This window comes from Canis lupus, chromosome 22, assembly GCF_048164855.1.
Source record: "Canis lupus baileyi chromosome 22, mCanLup2.hap1, whole genome shotgun sequence".
Classification (NCBI taxonomy): domain Eukaryota; kingdom Metazoa; phylum Chordata; class Mammalia; order Carnivora; family Canidae; genus Canis; species Canis lupus.
In genome coordinates this window covers 8,551,151-8,568,970 of record NC_132859.1, presented here as the reverse complement: position 1 = coordinate 8,568,970, position 17,820 = coordinate 8,551,151, and the positions used below count along the sequence as shown (strand labels likewise).

At 39.1% G+C, this 17,820-nt stretch overlaps 1 protein-coding gene and 1 long non-coding RNA gene across 7 annotated transcripts in view; one reads left to right on the top strand and one right to left on the bottom strand.

Annotated features, from left to right (window-relative positions):
- LOC140613862 (ceruloplasmin-like) overlaps nucleotides 1–17,197 on the bottom strand; it is a 63,986-nt gene extending 46,789 nt beyond the window's left edge. For 5 of the 6 annotated variants that reach the window (XR_012014746.1, XM_072792321.1, XM_072792323.1 and 2 more), the window contains exons 1-7: nucleotides 17,036–17,197; nucleotides 16,713–16,929; nucleotides 14,172–14,337; nucleotides 6,185–6,432; nucleotides 3,776–3,988; nucleotides 2,888–3,061; nucleotides 751–1,005 (exon numbers count right to left, since the gene is read on the bottom strand). Coding sequence is in view for 5 of the 6 variants with exons in the window: in XM_072792321.1 (XP_072648422.1) it covers nucleotides 751–1,005; nucleotides 2,888–3,061; nucleotides 3,776–3,988; nucleotides 6,185–6,432; nucleotides 14,172–14,317 (1,036 nt within the window). In the remaining variant the exon portion in view is untranslated. Of the gene's footprint in view, nucleotides 1–750; nucleotides 1,006–2,887; nucleotides 3,062–3,775; nucleotides 3,989–6,184; nucleotides 6,433–14,171; nucleotides 14,445–16,712; nucleotides 16,930–17,035 lie in introns of those variants that run through there. The other variant, XM_072792322.1, reaches the window with a different exon arrangement.
- On the top strand, nucleotides 5,669–7,150 carry LOC140613864 (uncharacterized). Its single transcript, XR_012014754.1, has 2 exons — nucleotides 5,669–5,808; nucleotides 6,928–7,150. It is a non-coding gene; the product is annotated as an uncharacterized lncRNA (long non-coding RNA).
- Nucleotides 17,198–17,820: the final 623 nt, after the last annotated feature.

The following is a 17,820-nucleotide window of genomic DNA, read 5'->3' as shown; positions in this document are numbered from 1 at the left end:
ATTGATAGATAAGTTAATGAAGAGAGATCTGGCCATATTTAAAGGGGCAGGGTAGAGTGGGGTAGGAGGAATTGAATGAGCATATATGATTATTGTTCTCAGACAAAATAAAAATGGTTACGCACCCATTGCCCTGGGTCTTCTGAGGCCAAAGTCATATTTAATAGGCGAGGTTATGTTTGGAGGTCAGAGTTAACATATTAAAAGACCCAGGTTAGAGTTAATTTCTTCAAGAGATCATTATTTCAAACTAATATTTTTTAAGAGCTAGGAATGTTCTCATATTGAAGGATGGAGGAGAGATTTAGCAAGTTAAATCAAAGAGTAGCTGGATTCAAAGAACAAAGTTGGTAATATTTGACAGAACCAAGTAAAAAAGAAAAGCTACTTTTTTTCACAACATGCAGATCTTCTGGTGTTTACAATATTGTATATTTTACAAAGCCGAGAAGTTCTATACAGCACTATACTTTAGGACAGGACTCCACATTCAGGACCAGTTGTTCTTTTCCCAAAATTAATATGTTTTCAGATTTCATTACTTTATAAAATTCCAGTCTTTCAGTCTTTTGTTTTATTACATTATGAGGCATATCATCATAGGAACAAAATTATCCGTTCAAAGTTCAGATTATTCCAAAGACACTGAACTTTTACATTCTGATCCCCAATAATCACCCCCATTGGTAGTGTAACTGAGACATGACTCGTTTTTCAGCTGACAGTTCATTGTAGGTAAAGATGCCTTACCTTTCAGGTGGTTTAGATTCTGACAGCTAAGCATCCATTCTCCAGGATTCTGGGCCACCATAAAAGCTTCAAAGAGGGTAGCAGGAAAGAGATTGACTGTATCAACCCGGTAGTTCTTATTAGTCAACACTTGACCATGGAAGAAAGCTGCATGCACGTCCACTTCATTACCCATGCCAAAAAGATACCATTTTACTCTATCCTCTGCACACATAGAGAGTCCCGGGAGACTTCCAAAAGTGTATCCATTCACAGCTGTGAATCAAGAGCAGAGATTGTGACTAACAGACACGAATACCTGGGATAATAGTCACCCCTATAGAAACAGAATGAAATTGGGGTGGAAAACACCTGGCACACATCCTGCTGCTATTCCTCCCTCCTATATCCACATCAGACATTGCTAATCAATTGTAGCACCCTTATTTTGGACCTGAATTCAGCCTCAGGAATTTTTTCAACACAACATTAGCAGATGAACACAATACTGAAGATGAAACCTATTTTCTCTCTCTGTTATAAGCTATACATATTAGTTTGTTTACATGTGTATGTGTATTTGAAAATACAAATATGTGCATATACGCATACGTATATACAAAATGTACACACATAAACTTTAAAAAGACTGAAGGTTGTTTAGGAATCAGTCATGTATCATGTTGATAGTTGTAATATGAATGATTTCAATGTTTTCTTTTTGCTTATTAGAACGTTGCCGATTTTCTACAGTGAATATGAATTTTGTAATGAGAACATGAGGAAAACTTTTTTTTTTTAATATTGGAAGACAAAAGTGGAAGAGATATGAAGGAGGGAAAAAGGAATTCAGGAAAAGGATCCCAAGGACCAATACCAGAGCCACAAAGCTCTAAAAGTTCAAAGGCAGGATGACCCAAGCAAGACCCTTTGAAGGAACTTAGTATCACTATTCAAACCTGGTGGTCTAGAAGTAAGGTGGAAATTAGTTCTGGAAAGCACCGTGAATGTACCTGATACAATAGAGGTATAATCAGACCTCCCCAGACTAGACATTTGAGTATCTTTTTCTAACATCTATTTATGAATAGTGCATAACAGAGGCAGGATTGAAGTATAGAAAGAGGGCCTTCTACACAGAAATAACAAAAGCTGGGGGAAAAAAATCCGTATACTTCATTAATTAGTTTATTTTTCTGCTTTGGTCATTGTTTTTATATTCCCGATTTCTGAGTAAAGATTGTTTTGAAGAAGCTAAACACAAATAAAAATCTATAGTTATTGGTCTAGTTGATGTTAACAGATGTGATTTCTTAGGCAAATTCTGAGGGATAGGCAATCTTACTAAGCTCATCATTTTGTGTCTGGGGACACTTAAGATTTAAGAATTAAAGAGAAGCCTAGGAGGTAAAGAAAGCATTTCTAAAAGAAATAAAGTGAATTAAAAGATAGAAAAAATGATGCAGAGGAACAGTGTATATGTAAAAGAAATACCTTTTAGAACTATGTTCCTAAATGCAGTTCAATGCTTTATGATATAAGTATAATTTTAAACATTTAGTTTAATAATTTTAGGCTGCCTCAAATAATTTTTGGAATGAGATTAGAGGATAAAGAAATATTTATAAATAAATATGACATGCATATGCATTAAACCATAATTGATGTTTTATCTTTATTAGATACTGTTTATCTAATAAACTGTTTATCTAATAAAGATACTGTTTTATCTTTATTAAATACTGTTTGGGAACAGTTTGGGATTCCTTTTTTTTTTTTTAATTTAAAGATTTTATTTATTCATGAGAGACACAGAGAGAGAGAGAGAGAGGCAGAGACACAGGCTGAGGGAGGAGCAGGCTCCATGCAGGAAGCCTGACGTGGGACTTGATTCTGGGTCTCCAAGATCATGCCCGAGCTGAAGGCGGCGCTAAACCGCTGAGCCACCGGGGCTGCCCCAGTTTGGGATTCCTAGTTTTACCTGACACAGAGTTTTGATTTGATCTGTTTAGCTGATATGAAGTTGTATGTTTAATATGCCTCCTTCTCAGGGCCAGAGATTAGAAACACACTACTTATTCATGTGAAGGAATAAACCTAGCAGACTTAATGGATCAAGAAAAATAAGATAAAGTTAACACATTTTCTATGATCTTACAATACATTCTGTTACTCTCCTGGAAGTCTTCATCATCTTTGTCAACTTTCTCTGGTTCAGAGCAATAGGTCTTAATGTTGTCATCTAGGTACCAGCTGAGATTTTCATCCACCACAGAAAACATCACCACAAACTCTTGGTCAATATTTTTTTCTTTTTCATTATCCAGGGTATCTGAAGTGAAAATTGCTATTTTAGTAGAAGTTAATCCTTAGCATGTATTTTTTAGTAGATGATTTATAGCTTTAAAGATTTTTTCTTATAGTCAAATCTGGATTAGTCACTTCCATTTTACAGATGTGGAAATTGGAAATTTTACATTAAGTATCCTGGGATTGGAGATACTTATATACCTGGATGTCCACTGACCACATAGCTATTTAACACTTTTTGGCAAATGAGAAGGTTGGAATTCAAAGTCATGTGTATCTCTTCTGGTGCATATAGCCATAAGCTGAGACAATAAGTCTTTGCAGATAACTCATTATTGTTCAAGAAAGATTTATATTTCAAACTCTTGAGCTATGTTATCTTTTTTATTTAGAAATAGAGACTGTGATCTTATATTTACCAACACAATATGGATAACTACAAACCTATCACCATGGAGTGCTGCTAAGGGGGTCACATTCAGTAAAGTCACACGTCTTTTCGACATCACTGTTGGAAATTGGACACAGCAAACCTCTCTTCCAGGAAAGCGTGTTTCTTGCAGCTTAGCAATGTAGTGAATGCTTATTCCACTTATCCCTTCTTTTCCTGCCCTGCTCTTTCTTTCTTTTCTGGATTCACTCCCTTTCCAACTTACCTGGCTTATGTTTTAAAAACAAACTGCCCTGTCACTTGCCTTTTGGTGATACATGAGGATGAATAAGGAAAAAAATGTACCTTTTCTACAGACTATTAAAGGTCCGATGAGTCCTGAGGCAATATCTTTTGGCGCATCAATGTGAGAATGGTAAATCCTGGTCACACAATTGCTATCTTCCTCACCAGGACTGTGATCTTGGCTGGCATCCAATATGTATGTGTACTGCTGACCTGGAAGCACTTTATCATCTGCTTTGTGAGAACCTATGGTGTTATCAGGATAGATGGCCCCTAGGATGGGAAAAAGTTATAAAGTGAATGTATTTGAACTTAAATGAGAGAATAGATGGTCCATTAATTTACTCAGCAAACATTTATTCAATTTCTAGTATGTGCCCTCTTGGGGGTGTAGTGATGTCCTATTTGAACAGAGAAGAGTAAGAGGCTAATGACTAGGGGATTTGGAAGTTTTACAGAAAATTTGGTTTTAATTTTTTATACATACTGAATCTTAGGGGAGGAGTAATAGAGAATAGCGACTTTTGGTTTACAATTTAAAGAACCACTTTTGCTCTGGGGTCATGGTATGGAAGTATGAGCAAAATGGCTACTCTCTCATAATTTGAAACATCTTGTGTGATATCAAATTTTTTCCCATGAAGCAACTATGGATTTTTAAAAATTTTGTACTTTTAATTTTGGAAATTTCCAAAAATATGTAAAAGTTAAGAAAATAATACGATGAACTTTCATGTACCCATCAACCAAGCTTCAACAATGATCAACTCAAGGGCAATCCTGTTTCATCTATACCCCCACTCTTATTTCCATCACCATCGAATTATTCTTTAAAAATTTTTTTTTTTAAAAATTTACCTATTCATGAGAGACACAGAGAGAAAGGCAGAGACACAAGCAGAGGGAGAAGCAGGCTCCCTGCAGGGATCCCGACATGGGACTCGATCTGGGACTCCAGGATCACGCCCTGGACCAAAGGCAGACGCTAAACCACTGAGCCACCCAGGCATCCCACCATCAAATTATTCTAAAGCAAATCCCAGGCATCATATAATTTCATTCATAGATACTTGAATATGTACCTCTAAAGGATAAGAACTCTTTTTTTTTTCTTTTAACAGAAACACAATGTAACTACCATATCTTAAAAATGAGTAATGCCGGGATCCCTGGGTGGCGCAGCGGTTTAGCGCCTGCCTTTGGCCCAGGGCACGATCCTGGAGACCCAGGATCGAATCCCACGTCAGGCTCCCTGCATGGAGCCTGCTTCTCCCTCTGCCTATGTCTCTGCCTCTCTCTCTCTCTGTGATGACTATCATAAATAAATAAAATTTTTTAAAAAAATGAGTAATGCCCTAATATACCATGAAATTGTAAAAAAAAGAAATAAGATGGCAGTCAGCCTCTATGCTATGAATGTGTTTGTGTCAGAGGAACAAACAGAAATATATGGTCAAAACAACCACTTTCTAAAGCAATACCTCTTTAAAAAAACTAATAATTGATTTTAAAAATCTAATTTTATTTTCATTTCCAGAGTTAATCTTTATAATTTCAATTAGCATAGCCTCCGCATTTTCGCTTATGATAATACCTGATGTTGATTGAGCTATTACTATGTACTATTATTGTCCTTGTTTTATGGGTGAGGAAACTGAAGCACAAAGATTTTAAGAAACTTGCCTATGATCATTCAGCCAGTAAAAGCAAGGCTGTCTTCCAAGCTTGGTCTATTGCTCTCAAAGCCTTTGCTCTTATCCACAACAAAACACCACTTCTTTTCATCATTGTTACCATCATCAAGTACTAAAAATGAGATCAGAGATGTCAAATCTAATCTGTGTCTTCCTATACCATCCTTAAGGTTTCTAAGTCCTACATTCCTTTTTTTGTTTTTGTTTTTCTAAGTCCTACATTCCAATGACCTTCTGGTTACCTGTATCTCAGCCGTGACTCTGGGGTCATGCAGACACATGGACCATTTGGCTGATGTAGGAGACTACCCAGACCGCCTTAGCAGAGATAGAGTTTATCCCCAGTTAGCCTGGGACGTGACAACGGCCACATCATGTTCTCACACAGGAATTTCAGAGGTGAGACGATCCTGATCTCGAGTCCTGTTTCCTCCCTTTGAATCTTTGCCTTTTCTAGGCCTTAATGCACAGTGCCTAGCTCTCTCACTCTCTTTGGCTGGCGAGTTGCGGGGCACTGGGAGGGAAGTCCCAGTTCTCACTGACTACCTTACCAGTCTACCCAGAAGCCCCACCACGTTCACACTGCACACAAGCAAGCACCACCAAGGGAAACATGGCATTATTATGATGAACCAAAATACTTATTAATGAAATAGTTTCGAGCTAAACGACATAGTTACAGGTCTTATCCAGGAGGGGAGGATAGAAGTTTAAAAAAAAAAAAATGCTCCTACTGAAAAGAAGAAATTCCAGCTAGGATATGAGCTGAACTTACCCTCATATTCCTTACGGTAAGTTATTCCATGCGGATGAAAAGTGTAGGGCCTAGAGGCGAAGTTTTTTAAGTGTACATAAATCTTATCTCCAGTTTCAGCTTTGATAATAGGGCCTAAAAACCCCAGCCAGACAGGTTTTTCTATAACTGTCTTAAAGGTTTCGTTCGTGTATTGAAGATAAAGGGCCTTCTTATATAACCTTCCAATTCTATTTGGGCCATTTTGAAGGTAGATATTGGAATGTTCCCTGAAAAGGAAAAGAAGACAACTCTATCAGGAGCCATCACTTCTGGGGATACATTATAATTATAACACCTCATGTAATTAAAGAGAAATTAATAACTATATCACATTAAATGTTTGCCTATCATTTGTAAGGATGCTTCCAAAAGATGAAGAGGTGAACAGGCACTTACCGTGCTATTTTAATTATGTGAGGCCTCCCACGTCAGGTGTGTAGCAGAGAATCATGTGGTATCTTACTCTGGTAAGATACACCTTTTTACAGGTTTTTTATGTTAAAACACAGAGGCATTATGAAATAGAAGACAAAATTAAAGTGAAATATTAAGATAAAGCAGGTAAGACATTACTCACTTAGGGTCTACCTCTTTCAGCTGCTAGAAAAGAAAAGTTTATAAGCAGTTAATCTGGATATTTGAGACTTCAACACGTGTATATATTTGTTTTCCTAAATAACATTAATGATGGTAAGTTAATTCTACCATTTTTCTTTCTAAAGAAAAGTACTAAACCAAGATTGGAATTGGGGCTCCCTGGGTGGCTCAGCGGTTTGGCACCTGCCTTCAGCCCACAGTGTGATCCTGGAGTCCTGGGATCGAGGCCCACATCCGGCTCCCTGCATGGAGCCTGCTTCTCCCTCTGCCCGTGTCTATGCGTCTCTCTCTCTCTCTCTCTCTCTCTGTGTCTCTCATGAATAAATAAATAAAACCTTTTTAAAAAAAGATTGGAATTGATGCGTGCAATATGTATGGGTTTTAAAATTATCTTGCCCTTATGTTCTTCTAATCCCTTGCTACTGAAAATACTTGAACATTGAATGTTTATATTCTGCTTTCACGGCTGATTAATAGTCACTCAAAACTTTTCTAAAAATATTCGCAAAGTAAATGGTAGCCAGGTTGGAGGAGCAGAGGGGAGAGGACGAGAAGGACAAGAAAGGAAAAGAAGGAGAATTTGGTATTCAGACTTTTTTAAAAATTTAAATTCAGGTAGTGGTATTCAAACTTTTAAAGTGATTCTTATGTTGTCCTTAACAGAAAGCTCTGGATAGCTCAGTGAGATGTTTGTAACACCATCTACCCATTTAGGAGGACCCGCTTAAACCCGAATTTTGGCAAGCTCCCACCACAAATGAGATCTCCCTCAGTAGAATAAAAATGCTAACACTCAGGCTGATGATCTGGAGTTTGTGTTTCTTTGTGTGAGTGTATGTGTGTGTGTATGTATGTGTGTATTTTGCTAACTTTCACCTCAGTGACCTTTGATGCCTTACGGTTTCTCCTTAATCCCTGTGGAGCCGGATGATCTGACTGAAAAATAAACTTCGTCTTCTTTTCTCAGCTGTAAGTTCATTGGAAAGAGTGAAAGATACTTTTGCTTCTTTTCTTCAAGACAAGAGGAGCGCTTGCCTGGGAGTTCTGGACTTCTGTTGCTGCAGAACTTAAATGGCTAGTTTTTCAAAAATCTAGGGCTACAGCCTAATATTTCTTAAGTTTTAATGTGCATGGGAATCTACTGAAGACGTTGGTGAAATGCAAGCTCCTGAGCCCAGCCCAGATGCGCACCATCAGAATTGATGGGCCTGGGGCTCAGGCACTCATAGTGACCGACCGACACCCCAGTGTGTTCTGTTGTGGGCAGGCAGCTCTGGGCCCTGGGTAACATGAGACTCCAAAATGAAGGGGAAGAGAGCAGCCTAATCCCAGAGGCAGTGGGATTTCTCAGGACTGTAAGATAGGAAAGTGGCAGGCTCTGTTTCTAGAACATAGGCTGGCAATGGCCAGACCCCTGTTGGTATAGTTGCATGAGGACATCAGATTAAAGCTGAGTCCTGGAGCCAGGGAGCCCAGCTGCCCCGCAGTGGCTCTGGTGGCTGAATTCGGGCAGTAGCAGGTGTTGAAAACAGCAGAGCACAGGATGTCTGGGTGGCTCAGCAGTTGAGCATCTGCCTTTGGCTCAGGGCATGATCCTAGGTTCCGGGATCGAGTCCCGCATCGGGCTCCCTATGTGGAGCCTGCTTTTCCCTCTGCCTGTGTCTCTGCCTCTCTCTCTGTGTCTCTCATGAATTAATAAAATCTAAAACACACACACACACACACACACACACACACACACACAAAACACACACAAAAAAACAAAAAACCTAAAGAAAATAGCAGAGCACCCTGCCCTGAGTTGAGCAGGGGACTTTGATGAGTATCTCATCATTGTCCCCACACACCGAGGACCCCACTTTTTCCAGATTGTGTGAACTCCAGGATTCTCAAATTGTTGGCTGAGAAATGAACCCTTTTAATGGAAAGGGGGCCAAGCTGGAAGTCAGAAAACAAAGGAGGGACATCTCTTGCTTCGTTTCTCCTAATTTGTCTTCATTTTCTAAATGTTGGAGTTTCCATTTCATTAGAACAAAATAGAAAAACGAATTCCGGGAGGCTCAGAGGGACTTCAGGGACATCAAAATGCACAGGAAAACAGCAGGCCAGGGGTGTGAATTGTTCCTCTCACACTGCAGCGTTGGTATGAACGAGAGCAGTCTTAATAAGCAGATGTTTTAACAGCAGCAAAATGCTGAGGCACTGAAGGCCGCTGAGATTAAAAGCAGATTCATCCAGCCCATCCTGCTGCGAGGAGGTGCCCGAGTACAGTTTGAGAGAGACACACAAGAGCTGGAGCACAGCTCCCAGGGCAGAGATAGGTTCTTCCCCAATCACACCAGAAGGCCCGGGCCCACGCGGTCTCACACAGGCCCATCTGAATCTGAGGGTAAATTTTCTCCGGTGTCTCCTATTGGTAGAGATTCATCCTGGTGATACTTAGAGATTCAAATCCATGCTCTGAAATGCCCTGTTGATACACATTTTACATAGGCCAAAGTTTTAAAATAGCCCTCAAATTCTTAAGGCTTCACTCCAATACACTGGGTGTTTATATTTTCTGAATGTGACTCTGAAACACCTGAGAATATGTCACATCCCATTTCAATAAAATGTAGTGGGTTTTGTTGGAATGCCTTCATTGCAGGGAAGTTCCCCTGTGTACTAATCACCTCTCCATACAGAAGGAGCATTGCAGAAGCTTCGGGATTCATTCTTTGTACACAGAGATTTGGGGGGAGGCAAAAACTGTTTTTGAAATAATTGATCTGGAGTTACAACACATTCGGGGTTGTTAACATTTGAAACTCCTTTTATATTCACAGCAATATGCAAAATGTTTCCCATCTTGTTTTTTTTTTTTTTTTTAATAAAATTAACCAAACGGGGAAATATTTTGTATCACATGATAACTCTGGGGGAGGTCTATTGGATTATGTTCTGTCTCCAAAGGAACATCAAAGGATCATTAGAAGATGGAAGATGTCTATTTAATTTCAAGAGCACAGCTTGGGGACAAGGGTCAGTTACTGGAAGCTTGCAGGAAGTTTGCCAGTCAGATATTCAGTCAAAAGAATCCATTACTGTTGATCTTTGAACCAGATAATTTACATTAATTGCGGTTCTTCCTGTTGACAATTGTAACATACTCTTTTCTACTCATTACAACAGATAGTCTCCCTCTCAGTAATCATATCCCTCTTTTTTATCCCCCACCCCAACTTCTAGAATCCTATAGCCAACTCTTACAATTTTTGGTAGATTCAGACTCAGAAGTGAGTTTTTAATGGTAGTGGAATTTTAAAAAAATTATACTGCCTTATTAAGATGGTAGTAATGCTACATCCTTCCATAAATTCAGAATGCACTTGGGTGGTCTTGGTTTATGTTTAGACATGATTACTAAAATGTGGATAATACATGGGAAAAGTTTCTGGATTCTTGGCTTTATCAGTTGAGACACAGAACATTAGTTTTCTATTGACAAATAATAAATTATCACATAGCAGCCTAAAACAACACCCATTGGGGATCCCTGGGCGGCTCAGTGGTTTAGCGCCTGCCTTTGGCCCAGGGCGCGATCCTGGAGTCCCGGGATCGAGACCCACGTCGGGCTCCCTGCATGGAGCCTGCTTCTCCCTCCTCCTGTGTCTCTGCCTCTCTCTCTCTCAAATAAATAAATAAATAAATAAATAAATAAATAAATCTTAAAAAAAATAAAAATAAAAAAAATAAAACAACACCCATGGATTATTTCACTGCTCTGTGGGTCAGAAGTCTGGCACGGCATAACTGGCTTCTCAGCTTAGGTTATCACAAGGCTGACATCAAGGTGTTGGCTGGCCTGAGTGCTCATCTTGGAGGGGCTGGAGAAATCCACTTCTAAATTCATCCATGTTATTGGTAGAATTCAGTTCACTGTGGTTCTAGGATTGAAATCTCCACTTCCTGGCTGGTGGTAAGAAGAGGACCTTGGCTTAACCAGCTCTTCATGGCCCCCCCATTTTCCTTCTCAAGTAGCCTCTTCTATATGCAAGTCAGTAGCAGTTTGTTGAATCACCTCAAATCTCTTTTCTTCTTCCTCTTCTTCTGCTAAAGAATTCTCTGGTTTAGATTAGGCACATTCTTTCTTTCTTTCTTTCTTTCTTTCTTTCTTTCTTTCTTTCTTTCTTTCTTTCTTCTTCTTTCTTTTATTTAAATTCAATGTAGTTAGCATATACTGTATTAGCTTCGGGGATAGAATTTAGTGATTCATCAGTTGCATACAACACCCAGTGCTCATTACATCATGAGTCCTCTTTAATGCCCATCACCCAGTTATCCCAGCCCCCCCCCACACACCTTCAGCAGCCCTTCAGTTCTAGAGTACAGCATCTCTTATGGTTCGCCTCCCTCTCTGATTTCATCCTATGTTATTTTTCCTTCCCTTCCCCTATGTTCATCTGTTCTGTTTCTTAAATTCTACATCTAAGTGAAATCATATGGTATTTGTTTTTCTTAGACTGCCTTATTTCACTTAGCATAATACCCTCTAGTTCCATCCACCTGGTTGCAACTGGCAAGATTTCATTCTTTTTGATGGTTGAGTAGTAGTCCATTGTGTATAGACTCTTCTTTATGCATTCATCTGTCGATAGACATCTAGGCTCTTGTCATGTTTTGACTATTGTGGACATTACTGCTATAAATATTGGGGTGCATGTGCCCCTTCGAATCACTATGTCTGTATCCTTTGGATAAATGCATAGTAGTGCAATTGCTGGGTCTTAGGATAATTCTATTTTCAACTTTTTGAGGAACCTCCATACTGTTTTCCAGAGTGGTTGCACCACCAACAGGAACAAGAGGGTTCCCCTTTCTCTGCATCCTTGCCAACATCCGTTGTTTCCTGAGTTGTTAATTTCAGCCATTCTGACTGGTGTGAGGTGGTATCTCATTGTGGTTTTTATTTGTATTGCCCTGATACTGAGTGATGTTGAGCATTTTTTCATGTGTCTATTGGCCATTTGTTTGTCCTCTTTGGAGAAATAGCTATTTATGTCTTCTGCCCATTTCCTGATTGGATTATTTGTATTTTGGGTGTTGAGTTTGGTAAGTTCCGTATAGATTTTGGATACTAGCCACTTATCTGATAAGACATTTGCAAATATCTTCTCCCACTCCCTAGATTGCCTTTTAATTTTCTTGACTGTTTTTTTTTTTTGCTCGGTTATCATCCTATTTTAAAGTCAACTGCACCATTGAATTAGTATAGATCATGAGAGTGATAACTCATCATATGCACAGGTTCTGGAGGTTTAAGGCCACCTCTAATGTGATGGATAAGGAGATGGGGCCTTTGGGATGTGCCTAGGTCATGAGAATGGAGCCCTCATAAATGGTATTAGTGCCTTCTGAAAGAGGCTCCAGAGAGATTCATAGCTTCTTCCACCATGTGAGGACACAGTGAAAAGGCTATGAACCAGAAAGAGAGCTCTTACTAAAACATGGCCATGCTGGTAGCTTGGCTTTGGACTTCTTGACCTCTAGAACTAAAAAATATATTTCTATTGTTAATAAGCTACCCAGTCTGTTATATTTTGCTATAGTAGCCTGAACAAACTAAGACATGCTGGTAATTGGAGACAAAGAAGGGAGAGCAAGTTGCTACCTACACTTGTCTATACAAAAAAGTTTAGTATGCTATTGGTGAAATTTCTAAAGCTCTGTTAAATAGTCACAGTTTAGATATTTTTTTAAAAAAGATCACAGGCAGAATGAGCAGTGCCATTTAGAGTTCGTATGACTCTAGGCTGTTGTTGAAGCCATAGATTACCAAACCAATGTTGCATAACCTCCCTAAACACAGACAAGACAAAAGAATATTTAAAACCAAAGGAATTCACAGCCCCCCAACCCCATTTCCCACCATTCTTAATAAACTCTCTCTTCTTTCACTTTTGGAGTTACATATTTCTTTATTAAAAGTTGCTTGGGGCAATGTCTTGCACTTAGTTTATGCCCAGCAAAGCTGATTGGATTTTTGATCATGAATAACAGCAGAAGAATGGTGGATGGGGGCAAGGAGTATAGCAGTGCTTTTTTTTTTTTTATGTTTTGTTTCCTTATAGAAATATAATGTATGTTGTATTTAATCAGGGAAAATACTGCATTCATACAAAATAATTTGGTGAAATCATGAAAATAGGTCGTTTTCCGAAGAAGAGAATACTACCTCAAAACCAGATTTAAGAAAAAATTATTGCAAGAGGTACTAGTTTTGTTAACAATCAGTAATTTTTAGGCCAGAAACTTTTCTTACTGTATATTATGAAATTAATTATTTAACAATTAGATATTATTGTCAGCTATGCATTTATTTCTTACTGTGAAAATTTTCAAACACACATAAAATGAATGAGAACAGCATATACCCCGTCAACAGAATCAACAATTAAGAAAATTGGCATACTTGCTTAGCTATTTTTAAGGATATAATTTTACCAGCTGATGGTCATTGGGTTCATTTGCGCTTTATCACCATTAAAATACATTTTTTAAAGTAGTGAGCATTGGGTGTGATGAAAAATAATTAGCATTAAAAGTAATGACCTCAGTATAAATTTCCATTATAAAAATGTCAAGGAGAATCATACTCTTGTTTTTCTATATGGTGACTATTGCTTAAAATAAGGGGCCTTTCACCTAAAACATGAAAACATTTAAGTTACACAAAGTCTTTTTGGGGGGGACCATTGCAATAGATAACTCACAGTTTTTGTTCATGTGTGATGTACCAAGCACTGTACTAAAAGCTTTATATGTACCCACTCTTCAAAGAACCCTATGAGGTCTTCTTTATCCCCATTTTACGGGTTAGCAAGCTGAGTCTGAGAGAGACAAACTAAATTAACTGTCCAGAGTCATCCAACAGGTATTGGGCACAGTTATATTTGTTAAAATTGTGTTTTATTTCTATGAATGACCTTTTAAAGGAATGAAAAAACACATTGTATTCTTATGTACTAATAATCAATAAACGGCATAATGAATATAACATTTTACATAGCCATTGCTTAAATTAAAGAACTTCTGCATAAACAGACAAGAAGACTGGACCCTGATGAAAGATGCAATAATAACCAGAGGAGGTAATAAGGAGCCCCTGCAGACTCCCCAGGACCAAAGGGAAAGAAGTAGGACAAGCCTTCCTCCTCGACAAAAAATGCCCAGGAATTTAGAGAAGATTTATTAAAGTTTCCTGGATTTCAAGTCCACATTTTGCAGTTTCTGTAGACAACAAATTAATAAAATAATTTATCTTACTGTTTCAATTTTTTAATTGACAGCGTATAAATTCGGTCTGTAAACAATAAAAATAGTGACTTACGTGTCAACTGAGATAAGTTTCTTCTCCTTGTTGTCAGAGGCATAGTCCCAAGTTGTTTCAACAATTCCGATGTAATAATGCTTCTCTTTTGCCCAGGCTGAGTTACTATATAAAAACAGAAAAATTCCCAGCAGCAAAATCTTCATTATTTTTCTCCTGGTGGAGCCTGAGAAGCAATAAAGTGAAATCAGAAGCAGACAATTTTATAAATAAGGCTTTCTTCCTTTATTTGCTTGATTGACACAACTTAATGTTGCACAAAAGTAAATGGTTTCGTCAAAACAAATAACGTTTCCCACTTAGGCTCAGTTCTCGTAAGCCCAGAAAGAAAAGTTTTCTGTTGCCAGGCTTCTCTGATTACAAATAAAAAGTCAACAGTTATTGTTGGAGCCACTAGAGTGTGCATAACACTGCTTTCTTCCATTTATTGTGTAAATTCCAGGAGGGCAAAAATCATGTCTAAATGCTCCCTTTGTTCTTTGAACAATAAGCCACAGTACAGTGCCCTGCACGCAGCGAACTTTTAATAAATTGGGAGGAAATTATGCAAAATGGTTTAAAACAGGTCACTCTTTACTTTTGAAATGGCTAACAATACTTAGTTGCAACTTGATGATACAAAACATGGTATTTAGCATGCCAAATTTAAGTACCCCACAACAAGAATCTTATTTTGAAGGATTTATCTATTTTGTATGCTCTGAACACACCTGCATAGAAAGTTTACCAGATTATTCTGCCTTGCTATATGCAAATAACCAACAGAGCATAACAGGGGTTGCTAATTCCGCTTTATCATTAAAGATATCAGACATCAGTAAATCTGTTTTCAAAGGCAAAGGTTGGTCTTAGTAAATGGTAGTTTATTATCAGAGTAAACAGAAGTTTATTAGCAGAAAATCCTGGTTGTAACACTGCACACTTTGTGTTAATATGACCTTTGCCTCCAGAATCCTTCAACGCACTATTATTTGCCCAAAGTTTATAGAAATAGATTGGTATAGGAGAAAGGATCCTGATGTTTGGACAATTCGTTAATTTAATAAGTATTACAGAGAGAGCCTGCTGTGTGCCAGGCCCTGTTCTAAGTGCCTGAATCCCTACCTTCATCAGCTTACCTTCTACTTGTTGATAATGTACAAATGAAGAGTGAAATAGCTAATATCAGCAGCAAGTACTATGGAGAAAAACCAATCAGAGAGGGACAATAATGAGTGCCAGGGAAGACAGCGGGATGAGGATCAAAATCTCATGGCACCATGGCACATCAGGCAAGATACTTAACCTTGGCCTCAGTTTCCTCACCTGTAAAATCTCAGGCCCAGGAGACTGATATCCAGGTGGTAATTGAAATGATCCATCATGTTAAGGCACATAGTAGAGATGCTTCTCTCACCAGGTCCTAATAATGGTAACTAACTGCCCTGATACAGAAAGCTGAGTCACATTGCCCAGGATGTCCTGAGACCTCCTTCTAGAGCCACCTTTAACTATTGTGCCCCCATGCCCACTGAGAGGACCACTGCCCCAAATCTACCCCTACAGCAAATGCTGTTCCCTTTCAATCCTGGAACCTCAGAAGGGCTCCTATTTCCAAATGGTCTACTCAGAGGGGACATCTTTTAGCAGTTCATTCCCCCAAAGGAAGAATGGCACAAAGCCACCATATGAGCCAGCAACTTGCTGGGCATTTCGGTCTTTCTCATTGTCTACTCCATGCTCAAACTCAGCCGCGAGGGATGTGAGGACAGTGATCAGATCACAGCAATAGTCCTGTCACTTTTTTCAGCTCATCTACCTCACTGCCCCCCCCACACACATTAAATTAAATTAAAAAAACATTAACAAGTAGTTACTGAAGTCTTCTATAGCATCCCTTATATTGGTGGTGAAATGAAATGGTTAAATAGTAACACCTCTGCCCAGTGGGAGTAAATATTTTATGTTGCAATGCAGAAGGAGTCAAGAAGTCCATATTTCTGTCCTCTTTTGTGACAGTTACCTTTCCTACTAAAAGGCAGAGAGCTGCTGAATGGCTGGGAGTAGGGGGAATGCTCTGAGCCTCAGGACTGTCTAAATAAAAGAGGCCGCTGTGGGCTAATGAGCAACCAGCCATTGATGGGGTCATTTACTGCAAACCCCCTTACAGTGATTCCAGAGTTGGTACTCAAAAGCGAACTTTGAATAATGTTGCAATTGAGAACTCCTGTGGTCAAGAAATGTGTCCCAGCCTCCGCATAAGCTGGGGTGAGACGGGAAGGGCAGGGGGCCCACCAGGAGAGGCTCCGCAGCCCCAGAGCATTGCAAGAAATAAGAGAGGAACCCTGATGGGACCAAATAGCTCATCCACTTACCTGCAGCTGTCAGAAGGTTGTTACCTCAGAACCCTGGGGGACACCTTTGTAGTTTGTTATAAGTAATTACTGCACACCCAAGGTGACTGTTTATAACCTGAGTAGAGTGACATAGCACAAGTTTTCATCATTTTCCACAATTTCTTTCTTTGTTGTCCTAAAGATTTCTGGATTGAGTGAGTCTTACCTGTGTTTAGCGATTAAAATCCTGGGGTTGGGGGCTCCTGGGTGGCTCAGTCGGTTAAGGGTCTACCTTCAGCTCAGGCGATGGTCTCAGGGTCCTGGGATCAAGTCCTCAGGTGGGCTCCCAGCTCAGTGAGCATCTACTTCTCCCTCTGCCCCTCTCCCCCAACTGGTGCTGGTGCCCACACACGCACTCTCTCTCTCAAATAAATAAAGAAAACCTTAAAAAAAAGATTTAAAAAAGAAAAAGATCATGAGGCTGATAATGGCTAAAGTCAAGGAAGCTTTAGCTTTATATCTGTCCGGCAAGATTCAATCTCTCCTTACCTCCACGATTCCTGTTTATACCCTCGAGTTTCTTTTTGGTTGATCCATGAAAACTGGCTTTTAACCTAGTTTACCAGAGTTACTAAGAAACAAGCAGCCAAGGACAGTCTTTCACTTTGTGACAGCAGGAAGCGCTGAGTATAAAACAGCAGGTCATTCTGTACATGACCAGTCAGACCACCACGATGTTATCTTTTTCAAAGGAAATTGTGTAACTCTGGAATTTTATCAGTGAGTGTGGTTATGTACAGAACTCTGATAATGAGTCCCCTGACTTGAACTAGTATAGCACAATCTCGACTGATCCTCTCCTCTTCTACTGCTCAGTTCATGACTGTTTAGGGACTGATCACACAGATTGGTCTTTGGTTGCTCCATATCCCCTTTGGCTGCCCATTAACAGGTCAAGGTTCTGTTCATCACCCTCTGCAAAATATGTCACAGGCAGGAAAAGAGAAAAGTCTAGATTCCAATCTAGCAAAAGCCTCGATGGTGTTGATGACCCCATCACAACGGGAAAGATTTGTTTTCTAACAGCTTAAGGATTCCATTTCCTCCATTCTTGTTATGCTGTGAGCAATGTAGAAATCAAAGTATATGATTTGTTAGCAATGAAAGAGAACTGAAATAGTAGAGTTATTTTTATAAAAGATTAAAGAATAACCTATTCACAAGGTTTGATTGCATACAACTTCAATGTGTGACTTTCTTTTAAAAAAAAAGATTTTATTCATTTATTTGAGAGAGGGAGAGAAGCAGGAGCAGGGGAGGGGGAGGGGGGAAGG